This window comes from Aquila chrysaetos, chromosome 10, assembly GCF_900496995.4.
Source record: "Aquila chrysaetos chrysaetos chromosome 10, bAquChr1.4, whole genome shotgun sequence".
Taxonomy (NCBI): domain Eukaryota; kingdom Metazoa; phylum Chordata; class Aves; order Accipitriformes; family Accipitridae; genus Aquila; species Aquila chrysaetos.
In genome coordinates, this window is record NC_044013.1 from 6,906,958 (window position 1) to 6,930,403 (window position 23,446).

General features: G+C 39.5%; 1 protein-coding gene across 8 annotated transcripts in view; it reads left to right on the plus strand.

The window, feature by feature from the left end:
• Positions 1-2,311: 2,311 nt before the first annotated feature.
• ECT2 (epithelial cell transforming 2) overlaps positions 2,312-23,446 on the plus strand; it is a 32,427-nt gene continuing 11,292 nt past the window's right edge. Inside the window, exons 1-21 of one of the 8 annotated variants that reach the window (XM_030028968.2) lie at positions 2,373-2,391; positions 3,693-3,776; positions 5,266-5,419; positions 6,480-6,559; positions 6,661-6,753; positions 7,709-7,891; positions 8,452-8,541; positions 9,598-9,705; positions 11,510-11,583; positions 11,740-11,870; positions 12,857-12,972; positions 13,166-13,228; positions 13,616-13,838; positions 15,395-15,531; positions 16,218-16,337; positions 18,076-18,144; positions 19,133-19,243; positions 20,278-20,374; positions 21,124-21,205; positions 22,144-22,222; positions 22,411-22,530. In XM_030028968.2, the coding sequence (XP_029884828.1) occupies positions 5,290-5,419; positions 6,480-6,559; positions 6,661-6,753; positions 7,709-7,891; positions 8,452-8,541; positions 9,598-9,705; positions 11,510-11,583; positions 11,740-11,870; positions 12,857-12,972; positions 13,166-13,228; positions 13,616-13,838; positions 15,395-15,531; positions 16,218-16,337; positions 18,076-18,144; positions 19,133-19,243; positions 20,278-20,374; positions 21,124-21,205; positions 22,144-22,222; positions 22,411-22,530 (2,106 nt within the window). In that variant the 5' untranslated portion in view covers positions 2,373-2,391; positions 3,693-3,776; positions 5,266-5,289. Of the gene's footprint in view, positions 2,392-2,475; positions 2,622-3,692; positions 3,777-5,265; positions 5,420-6,479; positions 6,560-6,660; positions 6,754-7,708; positions 7,892-8,451; positions 8,542-9,597; positions 9,706-11,509; positions 11,584-11,739; positions 11,871-12,856; positions 12,973-13,165; positions 13,229-13,615; positions 13,839-15,394; positions 15,532-16,217; positions 16,338-18,075; positions 18,145-19,132; positions 19,244-20,277; positions 20,375-21,123; positions 21,206-22,143; positions 22,223-22,410; positions 22,531-23,446 lie in introns of those variants that run through there. The other 7 variants (XM_030028965.2, XM_030028966.2, XM_030028969.2 and 4 more) reach the window with 7 other exon arrangements.

The following is a 23,446-nucleotide window of genomic DNA, read 5'->3' on the forward strand; positions in this document are numbered from 1 at the left end:
CCAAGAAACGGTTGCTAGACAGCCAGCTTCCAGAGAGGACGCAGGGCACCAAGGTCTCCTTCAGGCCCCTTGGGGTCCCATCAGCTCTTCTGATGTGGCCTCATTGTCTTTTTCCACAAGGTACGAGATCCCCGCTCCCACAAAGCTGATGTGACAGGATTCACGTAATGATTTAATCTCCTGGAACGTTCTCCCTGTGGGTGTTACTGTGAGAGGGAACTATTTAACTATTAAATAAATGTTATACTCCTGGGTTACTGATGTCTAGATAACTGGAAGGAACAGCAAGTTTCAACTGCATGTTACATTTTACACAACAAAACATAATAGGTGTTTCTATTTCAGAACCTTTTATAAGAAAAACACTTAGACTTTTAAATGTCAGACATATAAAGAATAGTAATTAGTCTTGTCATCAGTCCTGATCTAAACTTCAGTGAGAATAAATGCACTTGATTAAAAAAAATCTTACCCTCTTCTCTTAAGTGATTACTACCTAAAACAGACTTGTCTAAGTTCTGTCGGTCCCAGGAAGGATACCTTAAGATGGTTCATCAGAATACCCTAATTGCTTTATGAGATTGTAATTCTGGATCTTCAAGTATATTAAGAAAATGGCTAATGCCCAAGCCACTCTCCATATGCATAGTGAGCCTCTATTTATGTACCGAACGTTTAGGTATCACATTCTTTTTAAACTTTAACTGAGAAGCAATGCATATATATCACCTGTTAATCCTCAGCCCCAATAAATACGCTTCTCCTGTCTTTGCAGGCACAACATTTTATATAGCTTTTTTGAGGATCTCGAGGTTAAGTGGAAATTAATGTACAATAACCAATACCTTTCCCAGAAACTATACTGCAGAAACAATGTTGACTCCAATACTGCAGAACTTGTTCCAAACCTAGGAGAAACCTGGTCCGTGGTTCACGGTGTGAGGGAAACTGAAGACCTGGCTGAAAAGGACTTTGTAAGAGTGCAAAGAAAGGAGAGCATGGGGGAAAAGCCAGCAAAGGTTGGCCTGTCCTGGAACTGCAAAATGGTGGCCCAAACTGGTACTTCAAGGTGACAAAAGGAACTCGGGTTGGGCTGTGTTTTGAGTGTAAGTCATTGTTGCAGTTACTCTATGTGAAATAAAAGTAATTGTAGGACTGTGTAATAATTGGCTGACTCAAGTGTCAAAATAGAAATGACCTCCTCGGTTTGCAGGATGTTATTCTGAAATCTTTTCCTCAAGAAAATAGTCCTTATTTACATGTACATCACCGGCAAATCTTTATTCACATAAACAATGCTTCTTCTGCTCTTTCCTATTCTGCTTTTCTTCCAGATCATAAAAAGTCAATGGACTCTTACTGGCACTAACAGCTGCTGGATCAGTCATGAAAACACCTGAACTAATAAAAATCTGTAGTATAAAAAAAAAAAGAGCAAGATCTACGGATTCAGTTTGGCATATAAGAGTTTAGCATGTAATAGAAAATTCTAGATATAGAAAATATATCTCTCATTCTTTTTACATTGGGCCAGTGAGACATTATGCTACATCAAGTGTCAGAGATGCTGAGCCCCTGTGGAAGAATTCCCTTCCAGATCAGCAAGTTTTAGTATGAGAGAAAATTAAGCAGGACGGAGAAAGCATCTGGTATAATTAATCTGTTTTGGGATTGGTGCCACTGAGTCAGCCGGTTGACTGTCATCTCGACCCGTCATATTTCCTCCTGTCAGCTCTCTTCCCTCATTTCCTATAACTGATTATTCTGAAACTCAGCTTAACATGCGCACACAAATACCCTCGGCAAGGCAGAGCTTACTGAATTATTAACAGCATCAATATTTTTACGGTGGCCACAGCAAGTCTTTATCCTCCCTTTTGCGCGGTGCCCAAAGGTGGTCTGAAGGCCAGCTGGACACGCTGTGCACGACACGGCGGTCTCCATCAGGAGGCGGTGAGGGGAGCGACGGACAGGCAAGGCAGGCCCGGCGGGCTGAGGGGAGCCGAGCGGCGGGCAGCCGCCCCGCGAGTCTCCGCCGAGGGACGAGCTCCCCCGCCCCCCCCGCACACGCTGCGGGCCGTTAACCGCTATCTCCGTATGGCCACGGGACGGCTGATAAAGCGGCTCTGGAGCTCCCTGGCCGGGAGCCGGGCAGCGCCTCAGACCGGCGGAGGCGGCGGCTGCCCGCTCCCGCCCTGCCGCCCCCACCGCCGCCGCCGCCGCTCCATCCGGGCCTCTGCGCTGCGGCCGTTGGAAGCGTTCGAAACCCTCCGGCAGCCAATCAGCGCAGAGCGCCCACCCGCTCAGCAACGGGCTCCCCCAACGAGGCCTGTTCGTCTGCCTAGGAAACTTCCCACCGCCAATGGCAGACCGCCCAGCCGTGAGCGCCAGGTGCGCTATCCAGTCAGAGAGGGCAGGAGGCGAAGCACCGTCCAAAAAGGGCGGGGAAGGGGGCGGGACATCTCGGAGAGATGCCGAATGAGGTAGTGGCTTACAGAGGGGCGGCGTGGCCGGCAGCCAATGCTTGGCGCGGTTAGTCCGGCGGCTCGCTTTTTGAATTGGTGGTGGCGGTCGCTCATGGCGGAGGTTGTTTTTGCGGTTGGCGGCAGGTGGCATCGGCGGTGAGGCGGGGGGGAAAGCCGGCCCTGGACACCGGGAACGGGCGGGAAGCCGGCCCTGGACACCGGGAACGGGCGGGTGTGGCCGGGGTAGGGCTGGGGGAGGCCGAGGAGGACAGCGGTGCGTGCGGGCGGCCGGGGCCGGGGCCGGCTGAGGTGGGCCGGGGCCGGCTGAGGTGGGCCGGGGCCGGCTGAGGTGGGCCGGGGGTTGTGTCTGGGGGTCTCTCGGGGCAGCCCCGCTGCTCGGTGCCGCTCCGGGCCCTCTTTAGGCGTCTAGCGGCCTCCTCTGGGCAGAGCGGAGGCCCAGGCCCTCTGGCACCTGCGAGCTCCTGAGGTGAGAGTAGCCGGCGGTATCTAATCTTGCCTCCGGCCGCCTCCCAGCAGGGCAGCTCGGTCAGGCTCCTGGGTGGTTCCTCGGGAGGGAAGTGGGCAGCATGGGAAGTTTTTTAGTGTCGTCTCCTTGCTTTTAAAAGCGTATTTTGGCACGTGGATGTTTTGTGACCTTCAGGCTTTATGGAAACTATTGGGAGGTCGTTTGTAAGTGTAACGCTGTTAAGGGTGTTCAGGTCGGCCTGAACGCTGTAGTGATGGTGTTCTGCCTTTTGTTCTTTTTTATGTGAGGGGAAACTGTTATGTTCGTATCTTCTGTGTGCTGTTTGTTCTCTTCCTTATCTTGGCACTCCCAGTGTGTAAATCTAGTGACTAGGATTATGTTGTTAATTAATACGTGACTATTAAAACAGGGAATATATTTTTTAACAATACATCCAAAATGGAACTCCATAAATAAATAAATTGGAAAAGCCATAAAGAAAATCAATGCCCAGCCCAAAGTATGGGTTTCTCCCAAAGATACTATGAAGTTCTGTGTTAAGTGTGTGTTCATATACGTGTTGTTAGGTATAACAACAGCAGCGTGACAGGAATGATATTGATGTCTCAGTCTTTTTAAAAATAATCTGTAGGATTTACTTTTAATGGTACCCTTAACTGGCGGGGGTTTTTTTGGTCTCGTTTTACTTATAACTGTCTGTGTGGTAAACATTATTAACAAAATGGTTTGAATCTTCCAAGATTATGCTTCCCTCCACCCTCACTGCCAAAGAAGAAGTAATTGTGTAACAGTTCCCGGAGGTATCTTCATAACCTTCTGGACAGGTGATGCCTAAAGACTTTCTGGTTAAAGTTACTTTCTCCTCTTGCTAGGTCTCAAGCTATTCCGAGATAAACTAGCTGGGTGACTGGGACTTACTGCTAGGAAACTTAATTCTGTGGAGCCTCCACAGCTGTGTGTGATGTTAAAATGGCAACTAAGGTGGCAATTTTGATGACTGAATATGCCTAGAATTATGATAGATTTGTAGTGTTGACTTATTGCTCATCACTATAGTAGGAACTTACTTGATGTATTAGGAAGACGTGAATCCTGTCCAAGAGTCTCAGACATGATCTCCTAAAATCTAGAAGAGAAACTCTTTTCTATATTGCTGTTATGCCAAAACACCCATTGTTTTTTGTCTTCGGATTTTTACTTTGCTGTGTAATCAGACAGGCATTGCACAACTTGAAAAATAGTATGTGCAGTTCTCTAGGGGTTTTACTACCTTGTCAGTCCTCTTTCAGACAGTGCTTTAATGTGTTATTTGGGGGGCTATTCTTTTAAAGGGGCATTTGCAGTCATGAGGAGAATGACTTCAGCTCAAGTGATACAGAGGGTTATTATACTGCAGCAGTTCAGATACAGTGCTTATTCTAGGTAACTTCTGATATCACAGTGCAAATATTTAAATGTGTGTGAATGATGAATCACAGGAAATGCATGCTTCTTGCTTCACGCACAAAAGAAAATGTGCTACATGTTGGCCAGGTGTCTTGGAATTCTTATTCCTCTCGTTTTGTACAAGTTTGATGCACAGGGAGAGCACAGATATATTCTATCTGAGAAGACAGAAGACATCTTTATCTGATGATGAATGGATACTTCTACTATATTATAGTTAATCTAGGACAAGAGACTAGATCATATAAATAGACATATATATCCTTATTAACTTTGCAGATACTCATGCATTTTGAGAAACCTAATTTTTCTTTGAGTAAATACTACTGGCTTTACTTCCTGGGTGGTCATTTTTATGCAACCACAGTAACTCTAGCCAGTTCACCTGAAAAATCAAATTTTAGCAAGCTGCTTTGTGTACCCTAATTCTTCTGCTAATGTTTCATTTTAACAATGCTAACCTTGGTCTCAAATCTAGCTTATAATAGTTTATCACTGAAGCAAACAAGTGCTTTTAGTTTGTTGGTGTCTTGTGATGAAACTTTAAAAAATGAACACTAGAGTTAGTGCTTCCCTGCTGCTCAGAGTTGAAGTACCCTCTCTGCAGCTTTCTGTGTAAATAATTTCTGTGGTAGGCAGCCTGCTCAGAACCATTTCTGTAACAGGTTTGTTGTCAGTCCTTCCTACCAGTTGTGTGACTCCTAATACTCTTTCAGAACCACTCTTATCAGTGTGAGTGGGATTTTAATAAGAGTCTAAATGTTTTGTTTTCAGAAGTCTGAAGTTACTTCTGACTACCTTGGTCATAGAGCTCTTATTAATGAGCTTTTTGCAACTGTAACTTAGTTTAGCACATCTATCTTCTAGCTGTTGAAGAAACAAGACATAATCATGGCTGACAACAGTACGCTGGTGTCTGAAACCGGGAGGAGCCTCTTGGCTGATTCTTCTGTTCTTGATTCAAAAATTATAGAAACCTCCAAAGAGAATGCATTTCCTGGATCTGTTTTGGATGTTGAAGGTAATGGGAGAAGCTTATTTTAAGACTACTATGTTTTTGTAGTGACTGATTAATTTGTACGTATTTAGTAATTTTGAAAGACCAAAAGCGTTTTGCTGAACTACAGAATTGTATGTAGGGTAGCCAGTATGGTGTTGGTTTGATATCCTTTCAACAAAAGAAAGGAATTGTCTTAATTTTTAACTCATCTTGTTATAAAAATTTGGGGTTACAGCCATGAGGTCAAATACAGAAGATGAGTCTTCTGGCTGATGTATAGAAAACTATTAGTTCCATTTGATGCCTCTTCTGTGGAATAAATTATTCCAGGTTATATTTTGACACCAGTGTTTGGAAACGACAGGTGTTCTGTTGTGTATGGGTAGACCTTAGAGAGATGAATAGTCTTGAGCTTGAAATTAATTCAAGAACAAATCCTGAAATTAAAGAAACCAACAGTAGCCAAAGTCCAGTGGCAGTCTTCTGGTACAAGTAACATGGAGGCAACGCTTGTCCCTTCCTCCTAATATTTTGAAAGCTTATTAATACATGGAGAAAAAGAACAAGAAATCGAACTTCAGTTCTGATCTTCCTTGGTGAAACTGAGCAGTTACTAGGAAGTAATGAGCGTTGTCAGCCAGGAACTCAGAAACTAGAAAAGATACCAGCTGTCTGTTTTCCAGTAAGTCTTGGTATCTAATTCTGCTAGAAACATTAAGCCAATAATTTTGGTGGTGTTATGTCTGGTTTTTTTAAATTTTATTTTTAATTTTTTTTTTCTTTTTCCTCTCACTGCCTCTCCTTGCATGTTCTTGCTTTGACCATAAGGTAACGGGGTCATGAATTGCAGGATCTTGTTTCACCATGTACAAGAAAGTTTAGGCTCTGGTCAGTTGGGTATGCCTTAATTAAGGGACAGGCTTTTTGAGGTAACATTTATTTTCAGGCTTGTTCCTGATAAACAGGGTATCTTGAAAGGATGCAGTCTGCCTGTATTCTTCTATATGTTATTGCTTGATTTAGACCTAATGTGGATTTTTCTATTAAAATACGAATATTATCCTTGTTTCTCTATAAACAGAAGAAATGCCTCAAATAGAAACAAGAGTGGTTTTGGTTCAGGAAGCAGGGAAACGTGAGGACCTTCTGAAAGCCTTGGAGGTATGCGGGTCTAAGATAAAACAGACACTGGAATGAGATGGTATGCTTTTAGACTTCTAGTAACCGATTTGGTTCTGTACTAAAGTTCTCCTCTTCCGCAGACCATTAAGATAATGGAAGTACCAGTTATAAAGATAAAGGAAACTAGTCCTGGTAAATCAGAAGAAAAACTAATAAAAAGTATTATTCATATGGTATGTCATGCAATTAAGCACATGTGATTGCATGCAGCATGTTGTACTTCACTGGGACTGAAATGTGCACACGCTTTAATTTGTATTAATTGGGCATAACGGTCACAATGTATGTTAATCTATCTGATGGTGTCACTTAGAGCTTGTCAAAATTGGTGCTTTTTTACAAACACTTTCTCAAATATGGAAGTAATATCTGCAGCTCTTAATTAGTGGTGTTTTCTAACGGGGGGAGAAATATTGATGGAGACATTCAACTGCATGCTTGTATTGAGTCAACACATAAGTTTTTGCTATGAACTGACTTCGTAATTGGTTAATTGACTTCTCTTTCAATTGAAAGCTCCATTTAAACTTAAGTGTAAGAAGTGGTTCTCTGTTTCTTGATGTGAAAAACCTAGAAAATAAAATTTGGAACTAATGATTGAAATTGAAACAGACCAGATTTTTAGAACCCTTAAAAATACCAAGCAATGAACAAAATTGACTTCTGTTCTTTAGATCTTATGCAGCACGGAGCTTGCTGTTGCAAGCTGGATACTACTTTTTAGTAGTATCTGGAAGTACCTTAAGCTGTTCTGACAGTCTGAAATTTCATTTCTCTTTTGTGCTTAGTTTGGTGATTTTGTTTTGTTTTTTTCTTTTTTCTATCTGTAGATATTTCCAATACTATATTATCAGTGTGAACTGATACATAAACTACTAAAGTAACTAGAATTCTTGTTCTTCAGAAGCAGCTATTGCTTGAAGACATTTTTTAGGTGCAGTTCATAGCTATTCTTATGCTAGCGAACAGTGCATCTCATTCAGCTTTCACAAATCCGAAGAGCCTGTCTCTGTTTAAATCTGAACTATACATTTTTCTAATGGTCCAAAATAAACATCAGTTGAATTTTAACTTTGGTGTAAGTATGTTGCCTGAATAATGCTTTCCCCTTCATCCCCATACATCAAGGAAATTAAAGTGCCCTACATAAAGACAGACACGATAGAAGAGCTTGGAGATTCTGATTCCCCAGAATTTGAGACTATCTTCATTGTATCAGACTTCCAAGATTCTATCTTTAACAAGATCTGCAAAGCAGATTGCCGTGTCATTGGACCTCCAGTAGTACTGCACTGTGCACAAAAAGGAGAGGTATGTGCTTTCTGTTGAAATCAGCTGAGTAGCTCTCTGGTGCAGTGAGTTCTAAATACGAAGTGTTCAAAATAAAATCTATTTTGCTTTGTCAATCAATCGTAAATAGTCTTAGCAAAGAATTTTAAGAAAAGCAAGTTTCTAATACCATGTTAGAACATTGCATGTAGCAAGAAAGCACAGGCAGACAGTAGTAAGGCTGCAATTACTGCAGTAGTTGTGGGAGTTGTTGACCCACTAGTTGGGATTGTGCCATTAGGAGAGGCAGCATACAAATGATGCTCCAGCAGATGCTTGATATTTCCAAAGGTTGTTACACAGAGGGGATGGATTGGGGAGGAAAAAAAAGGATGGAGCGCTACCTGTGGAATTTGGGGATGTTCTAGTTACTTTATTAGAACACTGGCAGGTCTGGAGCTGCGGTATAACTGAGTACACAGACTTGGACTAGTGTCTGATGCATTTTAATACTAGGAACAATAGTACTGTATTAAAGGTAATGATAAAACTTTAACAGAAGCAGTATGCTTTTGACTAATAAGCTTACTTCTTGCTTTCAGCCTTTACCTTTCTCCTGTCGTCCACTGTACTGTGCAAGTATGTTGAACTTGGTACTGTGCTTTACAGGATTCAGAAAGAAAGATGAATTAGTAAGACTCTTTTTTTCCTTTGGATTGGTAAAACTATGTTAAGTTTATTTTCAAAATACTCTTCTATCCTGTCACTCATAGGGTTTAACCATGACTGGAGCTTGTATGGGGGGAGTGAATTGTTTGTTCTTCTGTTTTGTTGCATGTGCACAGTGATATTTGAGGATGGGAACAAAACTGTTTCCTTCTCCAAGTCATTTTGTCCATGCTGAGTTTGGTTACTTTTTTGTTGGGTAACATTAAACAGGTCTAATTTAGCAGCGCTTAAAGATTGGTAGATTGAGCCTTCAGCTAGGATGATATTTACCCAATAGTGTCCACTTATTTGTACAGGTAGTAGTGTGGTCAAATGAAGCTTTGTAGTCCTGTTCAGAGCATTTGCAGACATGTTACCTTGCTGCCATGCTATTTTGCTATTGTGCTATCAGGACTTTGGTCTTGACGTATCGAGGTATGAAGTGCTTTGATACTCTAGAACTTTGCTTTTCCATTCCAGTGATGCAGTTGGCACCTAATTTCCCTGTTGGACACCTGGGAATCAACAATATGGCTCCACATCTTCATCTGGGAAAAAAAAAACCTAAACCCAAAACAAAAGCCTTTGCCCAGTGTTAGGTATAATTAGGTCTGATCTGCTAGATTCAAACTGAACAAATGGCAATTTTATGTAAATTCTGGCAATTGCCCCTTCAGGTAGAATTGACTAAATCAATGAGGAAACCATGCTTCAAATCTATTGTGTGTGAAAAGGTGAAGGCATTATGTATGATTATGATGAGAGTACTGGTGGCTTGGGTAGTCTTCCTCAAGCTACATAGCAAGGCTGTATTAAATGTTAAGGAAAAAAAAAAGTTAATAGTTCTTTTGCTCTGTCAGCTATATCTTCTCCTGTAGATGTGAACAAGTTGTTTTAAGAACAAATCGGAGCATTTCTATTCCTAGACATTTAATGTAGCCTCTTGTAGCTTGCTGTGTAAACTATTTTTGTACTGCTCTCACTCTGCACTGTATCCTTCAAAAGATATACTGAAAACTTATTTCATCTTTATTTTTCAGGTTAAGCTTGTGACCTTGGTCCATCATATGGGTGGAATTATTCGAAGGGACTTTAGCTCAAAAGTTACACATCTGGTGGCTAACTCAACGCATGGAGACAAATTCAGAGTACGTAAGCTTGAGCTGGTACTTCATGGAAACTTTAAGAATTTGGCTCTTGTAGACTAAGTCTGTAAATTGTACTTCAGCTTGTAAGTTGCTGCATTTTTTCCTGTACTAACAACAATGACTTGTAATGGTGTCGTGGTTTAACCCCAGCCAGCAACTAAGCACCACGCAGCCGCTCACTCACTCCCCCCCAACCCAGTGGGATGGGGGAGAAAATCGGGAAAAAGAAGCAAAACCCACGGGTTGAGATAAGAACAGTTTAATAGAACAGAAAAGAAGAAACGAATAATGATAATGATAACACTAATAAAATGACAACAGCAATAATGAAAGGATTGGAATGTACAAATGATGTGCAGTGCAATTGCTCACCACCCGCCGACCGGCACCCAGCTAGTCCCCGAGCGGCGATTCCCCACCCCCACTTCCCAGTTCCTATACTAGATGGGACATCCCATGGTATGGAATACCCCGTGGGCCAGTTTTGGTCAGGTGCCCTGGCTGTGTCCTGTGCCAACTTCTTGTGCCCCTCCAGCTTTCTCGCTGGCTGGGCATGAGAAGCTGAAAAATCCTTGACATTAGTCTAAACACTACTAGCAACAACTGAAAACATCAGTGTTATCAACATTCTTCACATACTGAACTCAAAACATAGCACCGTACCAGCTACTAGGAAGACAGTTAACTCTATCCCAGCTGAAACTAGGGCAAATGGTGAGTTCATCTCTGGTGTTGAGCTTTGACATGTTTTTGTCTCTGTTAGAGATCTAAATATTATAAATTGCCTGAATGCAGAGATTTTGAAATAGACAAGTATAGTAAATAACAAGAACCAAAATGTTTCTTAAGTACTGATGTTATCAGTACTTAAGATACTTAAGCCATTGATGTACTGATATTATTGGTACTTAAAATGTTGATGAACAATTGTTCTTCAATGAACAAGTGTTTATGTATCAATGTACCTGCTTTTTCTGTCCCTCCAAACCATAAACTTCGAGGTAACTTGCAAAAAACTTTAGTACTCAATTTGTGTGCGTCGTCTTTCAAAAATTATTTTTAACTTGCTATGTATAAGCGTTCAAATAATCCCTTATGTATAAATATATGCAAGGTTTTTGTTTGTTTGTTTGTTTCTGACAACAACAAAAAAGGAATCCTTCAGGACATGTATGTCCAGTTGACAGGTAATTACAAATTTATAGGTTTTTGTACCATGGAATATGACGTAGCAATGCCTATGTCCCTTGACTCTCCCTTGTTTGAACTGTTAGTAGGCTGTTGCTTTTTTCTTAGTCTGTCTTTCTAATCTTCCAGTTGGAAGAGAAGACCAGCTTTCTAACTCTGTTCAAACACTCATTTCTGTCAACTCAAACGGAAAAATTAGGAAAACTTTACAATCTCTCAAGCAGTCATAGAAGTTACCTTTGGAATAGTTGCTTCCTCTTTGGTAAAAGCATGCTAGGATATTTGTCATCATACAAAGTATCAAAAGCAGAAAAAAGATCCCATGTTCCACTGGAACAGAGGTTTGGTTTTGTGAGTGATGAAGGTCATCAGACTAACAAAATGGTGCACTTTTGAGTAAGCGTCAAAATAGCTATTGATCTGATCTCCTAGTTGCTGAAGAATTAATACATTCTAACTCTTGGGAGTTACAGCTGGACATGATTCTTGAAGGAATATGTTCACTTTTTGTAGTATCTGTTAAAACTAGTAACCTTGCTTTTACTTTTTTATCTTGGCATGCGAAAGACTTTAAATGGAAATACTTGGTACAACCTGTGCTTTTCCTGTTTTGTAGATTGCTGTAAGTCTTGGTACTCCTATTGTGAAAGCTGAGTGGATTTATAAGGCTTGGGAGAAAAGGAATGAAATGTAAGTGTTTATTTTCCTTCAGCCTTAACGTTGCATCCTGTTCACCTGTAGTGTTGTGAGCTTTTGTTTAAATAGTGATGTAGCACTGATTTAGTGACCTTTTTGTGCATCTCTGTCTTTTTTTTTTTTTTTTTTTTTTTTTTTTTTTTCTTTCAGTGATTTCTGTGCAGCTGATGATGACTTCAGAAATCAGTTCAAGGTTCCTCCTTTCCAGGATTGCATGTTAAGTTTCCTTGGATTCTCTGATGATGAGAAAGCTAACATGGAAGAAATGACAGAAATGCAAGGTTATTGTTTATGAAAGTTGACCTGTGGAAAGAATGGGGTTTATAGCTGATAAATACTTCAGTGAAGCTGAAATGCTGGATCATGAATACTCTTCAACTTGGAGAGCTATAAATTGATTTTTAGGTGTCGTGTGTGTGTGTGTAAGTTCTGGTAGCTGTTGAAGACTTCAAACTTCCTAGGCTGATTGAAACTAGACAATTTAAAAAGAAGTAATTATAGGATGCTTGAAGATATCCTGGAGAACTTGCTACGTAATGTGTATATTCTGCATCAGTTTTCATAATCACTTTTGTGGTATGCATCTTTACGTAATTCACAGAAAGCATCTACAACTTTGATATGAATCATCACTGGTAAAACACTTGATTGGAAGTGTTCCATTTTTTGTTAGTGTAGTACAAGATTAATAATCACATTGACACTAATGATGAAACAGATAACTTAAAAGTCTCCAGCCTTGTATTGCTAGAGTTGCATGTAACAGAATTGTAGAGATGGGAATGGGGCAAACTGGTAGGCTTTGTCAAAGGAGATGAAAGTTGGCTGGGTTTGCTTTTTTTTTTTCTTTTCCTTTCCCCTCACTTGTTTGCCTAAAGCTACTTATAATATTGTGACATGCACAGGTTCTAGCTTGTGGTTGTCTTTAGTGTAAGTATTCCTGGCTTGCTCAAGTAACAAGAAAAGCTTTCCAGAAGAATATTGCATTTATTGCCAGACGGGTTTAAGCACCCTCTGAACTCCATGCACTCTTGACTTTTCAATGTGTACTTTACTACTGCGTGCTACATCCTATTTCCTAAAAGCTGTCCACTGCTGATTATATCCAGGGTGTTATGTAAGCCCAACAACTGATCAGCTCACCGAATAGTTCCTCTCTCTTTGGCTCTTCTTTCATTAATGATAGGTGCCACAGAACTATCAAATGAGCTACTAATTTCTAACAGTAATATTCTTCAGTCTTGCTAACTTGCCTTTTTTTATCTAGGCGGTCATTATTTACCAGTTGGTGATGAAAGGTGTACGCACTTGGTGGTTGAAGAAAGTACAGTGAAAGATCTTCCATTTGAACCTTTAAAAAAACTTTATGTCGTAAAGCAAGAGGTTAGTGCTGACAAATTTTTGAAAGAATATTGCTATGTAATACTTGGTGTGTGAGATTTTTCCCCCGAATAAACCACATGTTTGCATTTAGTATGCAAACTGCCTTACTATTATATGTATTATTTTGAATATTTTTAACTTTGAGTGAAGCACTGTAATGTGGTGTTAATGTGTGTTTTCTTTTTTCCTTTAGTGGTTCTGGGGAAGCATTCAAATGGATGCCAGAGCTGGAGAGTCCATGTATTTATTTGAGAAGGTATGTTGAACTCTCTCACATAATGTGTAGCATGTATTTGGTGGTAAAATTAGCATGCACAATAGTACGTGTGGGGCCAGAGATAAAATGTTTTAAAGTAGCATTTAAGTTCCAGTTAATCCATTATAAATTTTATACATAGAATACTAATTTGGAAGAAACTTTTTTTCTGCTTCCCAAAGGTTGAACTTATTTTTAGTCAAACAAAATACTAATGTGGTTTCCAGTTTCCAGGAAAAAAACCAAAGGGGGGCTTTGCCCATTTTCCCTTAGCTTCCCTAAGAAGACTGGTGTTGTGTGCTGGTCTCTACAATTAACTTACCTTTGCACTGACTTGAGCTGGACCCAGTGGGTAAAAACACTAAACTAAACCTTCTTTTACTACAGTCGGAGAGTCCTGGCCTCAAGAAGTCTGTGTCATTACTTTCTCTGAACACTCCAAACAGCAATCGCAAAAGACGCCGTTTGAAAGAGACTCTTGCACAACTGACCAGAGAAACAGACATGTCGCCATTCCCTCCTCGGAAGAGGCCATCAGCTGAACATTCGCTTTCTATTGGGTCCTTGCTGGATATTTCTAACACTCCAGAGTCAAGCAGTACCAGTGGAGGTAGAGCTAAAAACTTTCATCCAGACACACTTGCAATGTTTAAGAGCTCTCTGCATACAAGTGCTAACAGTAGTGGTAGGGAAGTCTTGCAGGTTTTGCTACAGATCTGCTAAGTTATTCCAGGCTTTCGCCTTTTCGAAGTGTGCAGAAAGCAGAATTGGAGTGAAGAGTTCAGACAGAGGCCAGGCTGCCTCTTGTCATCACAGTAAGCATATTCATATCTGAAGGAAAAGATACAGAGTTGATAAATATGAAGTACAGTACAGTGTCACTCTAAAATGCTTCAAACACTGTGCTGAAAATCTGCAGCAAAAAAGAAATGTAGCTAACAGTAAATCATCTAAAAACCTCTCCAGTAAGATACTTGGAGAAAGGAGGACAAAGATTCTTTCCTAAAGGAATTAAAGGGAAAACTCCTGCAAAGCCCACTCCCGGGTCTTTGAAATGTTCTGTTGAGGTAACACTGTTTGTGCCAGCAAACTGTCATGTCTAAAACTTCACAAGAATATAAATCGCCACCTGGTTTTGATGAGTTAACTAGCAAAGAGCTTTTAATATCTCTGCACATGGCTCTTATGGAAGAGCGGGAACTGCAAAATTTTGGATAAATCAAAAGCTAATACCCAAGGCTTAAAAAAAAAAAAAAAAAAAAAAGCCCCAGTTCCATTATATAGAGGAGGTAACTGCAGTTACTACTGCTTTAAGAAGGCCCCTATATACAAGTCAAATAAGAAATCTCAGTGAGGCACAACCTGTAAGTGATTCAGAAGGAATACAGGAAAAATCTGCTTAGTCTCAAAGACCAGCTTTCTTAGCTTGTGCTAGCACTCTTGTAACCCCTGGGAAGGAATTTTCTTCTAATCAACATCAGCAGACAGTTTCAGAAAAAGTGCTGTTTTGAAAACAACAGGTAAGGTACTTGTTTCATAGTAACTGTGACAGTAATGAACTTTGACATCAGAATGAGTGAGTACAGGTCTCTGAGGTCCAATACATGAGCAAGTATTTAAAACTAATGGACTGTTCCAGATCCACCTTGGCTTTAGCTTTAAGAGAAATTACTTCTTTGTGTCTTCCCCCCAGGATGAAATATAAGCATTGCATGCAAGGACTGATTTTAATAAATGGTTTTGAGCTACATACCTAATGCAAGTTTGGTAGGCAGCTGAAAGGTAATTGTTTACATAGCAAAGTGAAAGTAGAAAAGTATTTTTGTACATAGTGTATGTATAAATAATCTTAGGCACCTAATCTTCACTTCCTACTAAACATAGTAGGGTTAAGTCATTGACCTGCCCATGAATGGCTTATTAGTTTCAGACTAATTTTGAGGAATAATATATTACTGTTGTTCTATAATTAAGCTGTAATAAAGCAAGCCATTTTCTAGAAAGAGCTCTGGTAACTATAGAATAACCTACAGAATAGCCTTTAAAAAAAACCCAACTATCTTTCCTTAAAAATTCTGAAGGTTTTTTTTTTTTTTCCTGTCTTTGAGGGTGAGCTTTTCTATTGTGATAAAGCTCTATTTTCTTTTGGGAATATCTCTTCATCAGAAACACCAAAACCCTGTGCAAGGCCTTCCAAAAACTCAACTCCTCTTCCACTGAAGCAGTCTGCAAGATGGCAGGTTGCAAAGGAGTTGTATCAGACAGAGAGTAACTACGTTGATATTCTAACGACAATCATTCAGGTAAGCTGGTTTTAAAGCAATCGTAGGTCAATTGTAATAAGACATCTAGTGTTTACATCATTTATTATTTTCAGCCTGGGATCTGCAGGCTTTTGAGGGCTTGGGTGCATCAAAGGTTTGTAAAAAGATGACAATGTAAACGGTCTCATGTAATTTTACTGACATAAAAATGTTTAGTATCTGTTAATAATAAAGGTTGGAAAATACCATTTCTAATCTGGGAACTGCAGTGGAATTGCAGTTTGTATGGAAATTCCAAGCTTCAGGAAAATAGGATCTTCATGACTCGGATTTTTAAGATATTAGTGAATAGAGAGAGATGGCAGCAGAAGAAAACTTGTTTTAATTATTCCAAGAAGAGCAGAATAGCAAACAGCTTACAGGAAGAGTGCAATTTCTAGAAAGTCCGCTTCCATTGCAGCTGATAATCTACTTAAAGAATGAGGTAAGATGTGTGTGAGGAGAAAGGTAGATGAAAGAGGGTTATACTGTAGTGATGTATCAAACTCCATGTTTCTATCTTAAAACAACTCTGTTGTAACCCACTCTTGCTAAATGGGAGTATCTCAAGGTTGTGACTCCATGAAAGTATGATCTGGAAGGAAAACACTGTTGCTTTCGTAACTATTTCTAACACAACATGTGGCGGTTGGGAGGGTGTTAACTTTTTTTGTCTAATTCATCAGTTATTTCAAGTTCCGTTGGAGAAGGAAGGACAACTTGGAGGACCAATCCTTGCACAGGAAGAGATTAAGACCATATTTGGCAGCATTCCAGATATTCTTGATGTGCATACTAAAATCAAGGCAAGCTGCAACTTCTCCCCTGCAGGGGAAGCTTTGATACAGACTTTAAATCTTCTCTGCATGCTTTTAAGTTCTATCTGCGGGATAGGTGTAGAGTCATCCTGATGCTGTTACATACTGTTCAACCTGTGGAATTATGTGCAAATCAAAAGTATGCTTTAAGATTTAACGGTTATTTATAAATATCTGAGGTCTGAGTATTGTGCATGTAACTAATATTGCCATTCATGAACTGGCTTCTCCTTTTCACATTTTAATACCACTTCCTGTAGGAGGTTTTCTGTAACTGATACAAAACTGGTCAAAAGGGCCAGTGGTATCAAATGGTAGTCTAACTCTTACAAGTGCTTATAAAAACATGTTTCTATTAAAGCAGTAAGCAAGGGCTCTTGGAAGGATAGCTAAAGCTATGGAATTAAAAACCAAAACAAAACCCAACAAAACAAAACAAAAAAATCACCCCTGGTGTTTTCCTGGGCTATAGACATGTTCATATAAGGACACTTCTACCATTCAGAAGGAAAAACTAATCCCTTCTTAAATGGCTTTGAACCAATTGTCAGAAACTACCAGCTCATAAATCTGGCTTGCACTTCAGCCTCTGAAGCAGTTGACCTGGTACTGAGGCCTAATAACAATTGATTAGAATTCCCTGTGAGATTTGCTTTCTTTATTTTATATTTTTATCTGGATTGCAAGCACTCTCTGAAGCCATCTCTGGGTCTCACAATAGACTATGATGCAAGTCTTCCTCAAATATGAAGTCATAAAATCTTCAAATAATGGTATACGTCTGTTGCTGTCTGCATTTCATGGTAGGCTTTTAAAATAGCGGGACTTGCAGACTGCCTGTGTAACTCAGTGGTTTGGGTTTTTTGTTGTGGTTTTTTTTGTTGTTGTTGGTGGTGGGTTTTTTGTTTGTTCTTTTTTTTTTTTTTCCAACCGTTGGGATCCAGTCCAGCTAATCACGATAGATATTGATATGCACCCACTGAGACAGAGATGAAAGTAAAGCGTGTGTGTCCACGTGTCAAGTAGGATTCACCTGCAGCATGCTGTGTAGACAAAGTTGCTTAAGCGTAGTGGTTGTGTTTTCCTTCATCTTCGGTGTCATAAAGAGAAGTGGCAGCAACAAACCAATATTAATGGTGAATCCTTTTCACTTAAGGTGAATCATGAACCTTCAGCTGTGCCCTCCTGTCCCTGTTATTAGCTGACAGTGAATAAGCTTGATCCTTCTCAAGCTGATATAGGCTTAACAGCTTGCTCGCACTTTCCTTGACGCCCTGGTGCAGCAAGTGAGGGAAATCTATGCTAGTTATATTTCAATCCTATCTTATGGTCTTAAGAGTCTTATATTAGCAGTGCACTCTTAATTAGAATTGGTTCAACTGTCTTCTGTGTATGATTTTTAAATAATCATTTGGGAAATGTTCTGTAGTGTATTGGGCACAGCTGTGTCATCTCGTTGCAGAGTTGGCTAGTGCTGATACACTGCTAGGCTCTGCTTGCATTGATTCAAAACTATATATTCAGTAAGCCAGAGGTCTTGCTTTCAGCTCTCAGTAGATTGAAGGGGTTTACTGTGAAATTGTACAGCTTTTAGGATTGCCCGTTTTGTCAGCATGGAAACACACAGCTAATTATATGTGTTTGGCAGAACACTGATCCCATCTTAAGCTTTATGCAGTTCATTTTCATCTTATTTTCTTCCCCTCCATCCCTGCATGTATTCTAGGAAGACCTGGAAGATCTTATGATGAATTGGACTGAAAGCAGAAGTATTGGTGATATCATTCTTAAATATGTAAGTTTCTATTTCTTTTTTTATGCATTAGAGCTATTATGAGCTATTACCTCACCTTACAAATAATCCATTTGTAGGAGCTAGCAAACACAAGAGAAGCACTACTGAGCGAGAAAGAACACTAACTTGTATCGTATTTTCTGTTTAGACTTCTAAGTTGAGTTAGATGATATACTTCATATAGGTAATCTATGTCAAGTTTAAGTGTATGTGTCTCTCCACTTGAACGAGAGGGTAAAACTCCAGATAGATACAGTTTGAGAACTGTAATTTGCAAAACTACAGACATGCTTTTTACTTGGACATTAGAAGGGGCTCTTCCTGTAACCTTAGCTATCTGCTGCCTCTGATCAATAGTAAATAACTAAGAAAATAACTTTTCACGGAAATTTCTTGTGTTCTTGCTTCAAGACTTGAAATGTGTAAGTGAATAAGGACTTGTTGTTTTCCTAAGTACAGAATGTGCAGAACAGGAAAGCTAGATCTGGGACTGCAGTGCATTTTAAGATAAGTAGTCTGCTAGGTATCTTGTGCTTTTGCTGACCTGATCATTTTGAGGCAAATCGTGTTTGGTGGTCAAAAGTTTTCAGTCTAAGGTATTGCTTCTGGTGGTTTGGTGTCTCTTAAAGGTGATAGCAGTAACTGGAGAAAATACCGGTCTGAAACTTCCAAAATTCTCACCAAAAGCATCCTGCTAGGTGAGAATCTGCCTTCTACTTGAGCTACTCAGCAGCTTCCAAGATTGGCACATGTGTACTTGATGTTTCTGAGAGCAGTCTGCATTTAATCAGCAGCATAGAATCTTGGGCATCTGGCATGCAAAAATGTCTTAACTTGTTCTGTGAACACACATGGGTTTACAACACATTTTTTTATTATTATTTATTGAAATGTGCCTTTGAGCAGCTTTGTATGGCTCAGGGCATATGAACATATGTACAATGCTACATAATATGTAAAGCAGAGCCATAACAGTTGTTTCTTTCAGTCAAAAGACTTGTTGAAAACTTACCCTCCGTTTGTGAATTTCTTCGAAATGAGCAAGGAGACTATTACTCGATGTGAAAAACAGAAGCCAAGGTTTCATGCCTTCCTAAAGGTAAGTGTCTGCAGAACTAAGTTTTTGAGTAGAACATGGAGACCGCTACAAAGGAGACTACTTAATGCAGTAGATGTAAGAATGTGGAATTTTGGAAGCTTGGAGGAATGTGAACATCTCTTGGCGAGACAGAAATAGGAAGGATTTGAACTTCAATCCCTCGAGCTCCTTGTAAGACTCTTTCATAAGAAGTCCAAGTTCCTCCTCTGTTACACAACTTTCAAGGTAGTTTAATTATATGCATTTGTTGCTGGAAAAAGTGCATTCTGATTACTTTCTCCCAAATAGGTGTCTTCTCTTTTCTGTAAAGATGACTAGAGCTACTGCTTTTTATTGGTCCCCCTCCCTGTGTTTAAAAGACTTGTATTTCTGAAATAGCTTTTAACTCGCTTTCAGCAGCCGTGAAGTTCCAGGGAGGTAGAATCTCTTAACATTCTTGTGACTAATGAATAGGAGCATAACAGTGGAGATTTAACAGGAAGATGGTCTTCAAAGAAAGAGTTATCTGAAGATGAGTCTTAAGACTCTTGAGCTCTTCAGATAAAGGTATATAGTTGATTATTAATGCAGTGTAGCTTTAAGTCCTCTTCTGTACCTAACAAGTGTTTCTCAAATAGTGGAGTAATCAAATGACAGATTTCAGCTCATGTTTTCTGAGGTACCAGGAATTATATTCAAGTATTGATATCTAAAAGATGGGGAAATGAATAAGAGAACAGGCCGTCCCCTGTCCCCCTCCACGTTAGCGTTAACATCTGAAACAAGGAACAATTTAAAACTAGAAATTCTGAGAACTTGAATCATGTGATAAATACTGCGCAGATTTGAATATAATGTGTTTTTAACATGATCTGTTAATGACTGAGTATCTGTGGTAAACTATTCTCAAACTTTTACTGTGATGCTAGTTTCAAGGAAGACAATCCTTCTCCCAGTTTGTGATTTTTGGGTTTTTTGTGTGTGTAAAAAAAAAAAAAAAAAAAAAAAAAAAAAAAAGTAAGAATTACTTCCTTTCTCCCCTTTCTTTTCTCCAGATAAACCAAGCTAAACCTGAATGTGGCCGCCAAAGCCTAGCTGAACTCCTTATCCGTCCTGTTCAAAGGCTGCCTAGTGTTGCTCTACTACTAAATGGTAATCTAGTGATGTATTTATTTTTTTAATATAAGTTTGTCTGTGAAGGTGTGAAAACCAAAATAATGTCTGCTTTTTGTCATAATTAGCAACAGGTTTTCTCATATAAAACAAGCCTGATTCTGGGAGTTAATCATGCTTAATGGCAGTCAGCAAGACCAATTACTGAAGAAAGCATACTTTTAGCTAAATTTCACTTGTTCATGTATTTGTCTGCAGGTTACAGGTAGAGGAAAAGTTTGCTCTGACAACAGTTTTGTCTCTTCAAATACCAAATATAACTTAGATTCAAATGCAGCTAGCATAAACTAGAGAGCAATTAGTATTGACAAGTCTTACAGCTTCATGTGTTCCACCTGATATCAACCACTTGCTGTAATGACGACTACATTAGTAAAAATAATGATTAAAAAACCCACACCACCACCTCCCTTTGCTTCAGTTAGAAAAAGACTTTTATGCTTGTCTCTGCACTTCAACACGAAAAGCTCATGGTCGTGTTGATTTTTTTCTTTTTTTAATAGTTTGAGGGTTTGGTTTTGTGTTGTAGGTGGGTTTTTTCTTAATGAGATGCAAGGACAATATTGCTGCTCAGCCTACTTTCCCACTTAATCAAGGCTATTTGGACTCCAGGATAGCTGTGACTTCCTCAGTCATCTGACTTACAGTTTAAACTTGAATTCTTCATATTTCTTTTCAGGCGCTTGTAATGTGTGTGGGGTTTTTATTTATTTATTTTATAATCGTAGATATTAAGAAGCATACAGCAGAAGAGAACCCAGATAAAATAACTCTAGAGAGAGCTATTGAATCATTAAAGGAAGTGATGACGTAAGTGATGCTCATTCTGTGCCCCATACTGTTATACACTGTTTAGGTCTCTGTTCCTTTTAAATTGCCCTTAGTGTGTAGTTGCCATAACTTCAGTCTCCGTGTAAGTATGCGTAATTGTATGTGTTCTTAAGTCTCTTTGTCCGCTGTTGTCACTGGCATTTTGTGACACGGCTTTTGAAGCAATCTGTGGTGTTGTTACCCAGCACTTCTTCCTGGACCTCTGCTGACTCCCTGCCTCAGCATGAAGCTGAACCTCCCGAGTCCTCTCTTCTGTTCCAATTCTAATTTCTATCTATTCCCTCCAGAGTGGAAGAGATGTGTTTTGTCTTTAAATCTTACTTCTATGCATATATCCACTGAAAGGACTGGTTTCTCTTCTGGTCCTGTATTAGCTATTCTTGGCACAATTCCACGAGTTAATTAGCTTAAAGCTGAAGCTGTTTAGATTGTAAGTCTCGCCTCTTTTTGAAGTGTAGCGTATGTCTCTAGCAATGAGACCTCCTGTATTAATTGGGTAAATGTTTGTCTGATTTTAACAACAACTTTTAAATTGTAATTATTCTTGCATCTGCTTCTTGGTGAGCTGCAGTCCTGACTTGTGGGGATAAAATGCAGGCTGTGAAGAACTGCATTGGGTTGGTCTGTAGTTCAAAAATCTTATGGGGCATGGGGGGGAATTATGTATTAACTGAATGGTGTGTCAACTACTGATAACATGACAAGAATATTGTTCTAGGTTCTGAAGTTTCCGATGCGCTTAGCATGTGGTATTTGGACACTTCAGTGAGCAAGTGTGGTTAATTTTGTATTTTCCAGTGCTGCTGTGTGAACTATATCTCTGAATGTTTAGCTTCATTATTTTTGTATGTCTTAAATGCAGTGCACTCATTTATTGTTGCATGATGTTGAAGATAAATATCATATGCTTCCCTCAGACATATTAATGAAGACAAAAGAAAAACAGAGGCACAAAGGCAGTTCTTTGATGTTGTCTATGAAGTTGATGGATGTCCAGTAAGTAATTTCTCTGAAGCTGCAGACCTGTAAAATGACTATGCACTAGTTTGCTCCCTTTGCAAAAGTACGTGAGGCTAAAATGCAATGGTGCTGGTTTAAACAGATTTCCAGTGTTAAGTTGTAAGCAAGCAGTAATCCAGCCCTTGAACTAAATGCTTAATGAGCTTTTTGCTTCTGTTGCTTAGGCCAATCTCTTGTCCTCTCACCGAAGCTTAGTTCAGCGTTTGGAAACCGTAGCACTCGGTGATGACCTCTGTGACAGGGGAGAACAGGTCACGCTCTTCCTGTTCAATGACTGCCTAGAGGTAAGATGGCAATATAAGTATGTCTCAAACTGAATTATAATAGGCTTGACACTACATATGAATATAAACAAATAAAATTTAAAAACTTTGAAGCAGAATTCTAAGTCATGGAAGGCTGATAGCTCAACACATGCTGATGTTCCCTTTCCATTAGCTATTGTATAAGCCAACACAAGTAGCTGGTCACTTCTGGATGGTTGAGAGGTATTAATGTAGCCTTTAATGTCTTGCAGCCAGATCAAAAAATTAAAAGCAGCTTAATATGTTAAGAAATAAATGTTTATCTGAATAGCATTTTGAGTAGTACCAATGGATGAAAAAGTGCTGGAGTTTGCTCAGCAGGATGCTTGTCCTTTTAAAGTTTAGTCATATTTAATGTGAGTAAATCGTGGGCCTCTGGGGTAGGTCTGTCTGTACTTAGGCCACAAAAGACTAAAAAAAATTTCACTTATTAAATGCCTTAGACTAACAGTATGTTAGGCAGAACTAGGAGGGCAAAGTAATCTAACCGGGTTTTGGAGACTTATGTGGAGAAACTGAGGTTGTAAAGGACACTGTATGAAAGTACTTTTTACTGTCTACAGCAGTAAAGACCATTGTCTTCATAGAAGACTGACGCTAAAATAATCAAAAATTAGTGCTGTCTTAAGCAGCACTTAGAGACAAAAGCCTATTGTTGTGACTAGTGATGAACTCTTCCTGGGAGTGAAGTTGACACAGCTTCATCACGCCTTGGAAAGGAAGGAAAGGAAAGTGAAGATGCTTTTAATAAAGCTTCTTGGCTTATCTCTGGTACAAGATACAAGCAACCGAAGATACCTTACTTAAAAAGCATGTAAGATACTTACATGTTAATGCAAAGTAAAAACTGACTGACCAACCTCCACAGCAAAACCCGCTTTATGGGTGCATGCAC